General features: G+C 25.7%; 1 protein-coding gene across 1 annotated transcript; it reads left to right on the top strand.

The window, feature by feature from the left end:
• Positions 1-272: 272 nt before the first annotated feature.
• LOC101495644 (CEN-like protein 4) lies at positions 273-2,644 on the top strand. The gene is made up of 4 exons (XM_004515550.3): positions 273-559; positions 1,003-1,064; positions 1,949-1,989; positions 2,112-2,644. The coding sequence occupies exons 1-4, from the start codon at positions 359-361 to the stop codon at positions 2,336-2,338; spliced, it is 531 nt and encodes a 176-aa protein (XP_004515607.1). The 5' UTR covers positions 273-358; the 3' UTR covers positions 2,339-2,644.
• The last annotated feature ends 1,353 nt before the right edge of the window (positions 2,645-3,997 follow it).

The following is a 3,997-nucleotide window of genomic DNA, read 5'->3' as shown; positions in this document are numbered from 1 at the left end:
TGTGCCCATGAAAATAAATAAATAAAAAAGTTATATTCAACTAGGTTAATTTAAAGGTTTTATAGCGAAATTATTATTTTTATTTATATTTAAATTTAAAAAATGTAAATTAATTTTAATTATATTTTATTGCAGAGAGAAAAGCTCTTTTTGGACATATTTTTAAAGGATAAGAAAGAAATACTATTCTCAATAATATTGTTTGAGTAAAAAAAAGAAAAACTATATCAATATTTTATTGCATTTAAGAGACTATAAGTATAGTTAGTTGATACACATTTTCAAGCACTTGATAGTATTCAGTCTTGTTTTCCCTCGTTCTTTTTATCTTCTTCTTTATTCATAAGTAAATCTTATAATGGGAAGTATATCTTTAGATCCTCTAGTTCTTGGGAAAGTGATAGGAGATGTTATTGATAATTTCACCCCAAGCATTAAAATGATTGTAACTTACAACAACAAAGAAATCTTCAATGGTTATGAGCCCTTTCCTTCTACAGTTAGCACAAGGCCAAGGGTTGAGATTCAAGGAGGGGACATGAGGTCCCTATTTACACTGGTATTATCTACACAAATTGGAAATTATTCTATTCTTTTTAACCTAAGAACTTTACTCACCCCACATTTTTAAAATATCACATATATTTTTGCAAGTGTAATTTTGAATGACATATTTTGTGTAGATTATTTTTTATTGACAAATATTAGTATGTTATTAAATTAGTGGATTGTGTTAAGTTTTGAGATTGAATTTTGAATCTATATGTAATATTATTTATTTATTATCTCTCAACTCACCGATTAAACTATTGGTTAAAAATATCTACAAAGTTTAAAATTAGGATAATCTCCAAAAAAAAATGGTCTCATATTATGGCATGTTTCAAATCTCTGCCATTAATTTATCTCCCGTTTTTCATATTCCAAAATAATTCCTAGGAAAAGTTAATGTTTTTTAATAGAGAAATAAGTTGGAACTCTTTATTTATCTTTTTCCTGCAGATCATGATAGACCCGGACGTTCCTGGCCCAAGTGATCCTTATATGAGAGAACACTTGCACTGGTACTTATTTAATATATATCTAGATGCATATTGATATATAAAGCTTGTAATATGTTATTTTTCTTCATTATGCTTGATTTCTTCCATACCTATAACCATATATATTGAAGGTGAGTCAACAAATCATTTATGTTTATCATGTATTTCATAAATATGTAAATAAGATTTTGTTGAATGTGTGTATATGTGTGTGTGTGTGTGTTTTTTTAGATGTCTAGAGGATAATGTTTATTATGTGGTATGATTTATTTAATTTATTTTAGTGTTTTACTTCATTGGAGTAAGGGTTGGACATTATTAGTCTTTTGGTCTGCGATGAATTTGATTTTCTTTTTTTAACTACAAAATTATATTGATTTACTCTTAATATATTTAAATTGAGATAAATCGATGAACAAAATTTATAATATTTAAGTTAATAATATAAAATAATAAAATGTATATGAAAATAATTAAATTAAAATATTATAAATATTGATACACTTATATCTCTAAATTTATAATAATAATAAAGTCAAAATTATTGATCGAAACTATAATAAATTTCTCAATTTAAACTAAACAAAAACTATAATAAAGTTCGAAATCAAATTCTTAGTATCATTAGATCTCATAGCCGCCTTGTCTTGGTCATGACGACATCTAGTCATTATCATTATCTTCACATATCTTGCTATACATGTCTTGCAATATCTAATACTGTTTCATATATATATTTTAGCTAAAATGCTTAAAAAGTTCCAATAAAACATGCTTTAAAAAGTTTATTTATTAGACCTAAATAAATTTTTAGTTGGACCCAATTAGACTTTAAATAAAATTTTGTAAGATAATAATAATAATAATTGGGATTATGGAGTTACACATTGTTACAAATTTTGCAGGATGGTGACTGACATTCCAGGCACAACAGATTCCACATTTGGTAGGTTACATTAATTTATTAATCTTACTCTAAAAGATTTCACATTGAAAAGAAATTAATTAACTGACTCCTATTTGTTTTATGTCCCATCCATATTTGGGGGGGTACATTTATATATATAGGTAAAGAGTTGACAAGCTATGAAATACCAAAGCCTAACATAGGGATCCATAGGTATGTGTTCGTCCTTTTCAAGCAAAAGAAAAAGCACTCAATTACTACTCCTTCTTCAAGGGATCACTTCAACACAAGAAGTTTTTCAATGCAAAATGACCTTGGTGTCCCTGTTGCTGCTGCTTATTTCAATGCAAGGAGGCCAACTGCTGGTAGAAAACCTACCTATATATAATAATATATAATAACAATAATAACAACTCTTGAAATTACAATTGTTCTTGTTACAATTGTTCTTGTTAATTATCATCATGATTATTTAATATAATATTTCTTCAAAATATAGATAAAAAAAATATTTGAAAATTGATATATTTAAATTAAATTTTAAATTAAATATATTAATATTTCAACTATTATTTTTAATTATATTTCTTCTATAGTTTAGTGATTTCGTGAAATGAGAAAAATATTGAAGTTTAGATGGAGCTGTAACTTGTAATGGATGTTAAGTTTGGTTTGAAACATTTGTATTTTTCAATTGTTTCTTTTGTCATTTGTGTTTTCATTTAATTGTTCATATGACGTGAATATTGTTGAATTTAATCAATTATAATTTTAAAATGATTAATAAATTTTAATTAAATATAAATTATTTAAGGAGAATTAAATTATAATCGAAATAATTTTTTATTGGACTGTATTATGTTAAGCTTAAACCCCAAATTAATGGAATCTATAATTTATCTCAATTTTATTTTAGATATTGTTCGAATAAAATTATTAATTTTAAATTAGAAGACACAAAGCCAACTAAACTGAGTTTGAATTATTAAATACATCTAATTTGTAATTTCTCTTTTTCTCTCTTTGAAGTGGACTCTCAAGTACTTTAGGGAATTCAATCTGGCTAGACATTTCATCTTTGTTTGATCTTAAGAATGAGCCAACCGAGACTATACTTTTCTTTTTTCTTCTTTTGTTATTTTTCATCGTGTCCAATTAAATTAAATGATTGGGCTCATGTTCATGTTTTGACACCATGACAAACAAGGTAGTCATGATCATTGTTGCGAAATTCCTTGACTCAACAATAGCTATATTTTTTGTTGTCATTCTCATAATTTTATTTGTTAAATGTTCATATGAAAATGTTTTTTCAAATGATTCACAACATATGTGAACCCATTTTGCAATTGAGCAATAGTTTTTCTATATTTCATGTGAAACAATTCATATTCTGCGTAAGTGCGATAATTCTACCATATTTAACTTCACTTGTACTTCTAAAGTATTCCACATTTATTAGACAATTTTACAATTAGAAACTCTATAATATTTGTCTTTTCCACGTATGAATGTGATGATATTCTTAGCATTTCAATAGGATTGTATTTTTTTCTTGTCAAAATTTTTCCTAGCTATTTCAAGTTTGTTAATTGCAACATCATCACATAGTATTGACAGAACAAATGGTTCATTTTCTATCATTTTCCAAACGTCTAAAAATTTTAAATCACCTATAAAAATTGATGCTCTATAATAAACATCCTTAAGTTCTATATTCAGATTAAAAGCCTTTTTTATACCTCTTTAAACCGTTGGACTCGTAACACTAAGAGTCCGGTATCTTAATAGTCGAGATAACTCTTTGACTCTAGAAGAAGGTTGAATAAAGTCCACAATTTTATCAGTAAACTTTTGGGAAAATGTAGTTTTTGTAAAAAACGTAAAATAGATGGAATTCGTATTGGACAGTTCACTTAGAAATTCGAATGATATTGCAATTAATCACACTAATTGAATGATAATTTTAAATACAAAAGATATTGCAATTAATCATATTAGAAATTACATCGATCGAGAATAATATAATTCAAAATTGTTAAAATAA

Source organism: Cicer arietinum, unplaced genomic scaffold (genome assembly GCF_000331145.2).
Source record: "Cicer arietinum cultivar CDC Frontier isolate Library 1 unplaced genomic scaffold, Cicar.CDCFrontier_v2.0 Ca_scaffold_335_v2.0, whole genome shotgun sequence".
NCBI classification, from domain to species: domain Eukaryota; kingdom Viridiplantae; phylum Streptophyta; class Magnoliopsida; order Fabales; family Fabaceae; genus Cicer; species Cicer arietinum.
The sequence above is the reverse complement of the archived record's forward strand: the minus strand, read 5'-3'. Positions and strand labels throughout refer to the sequence as shown.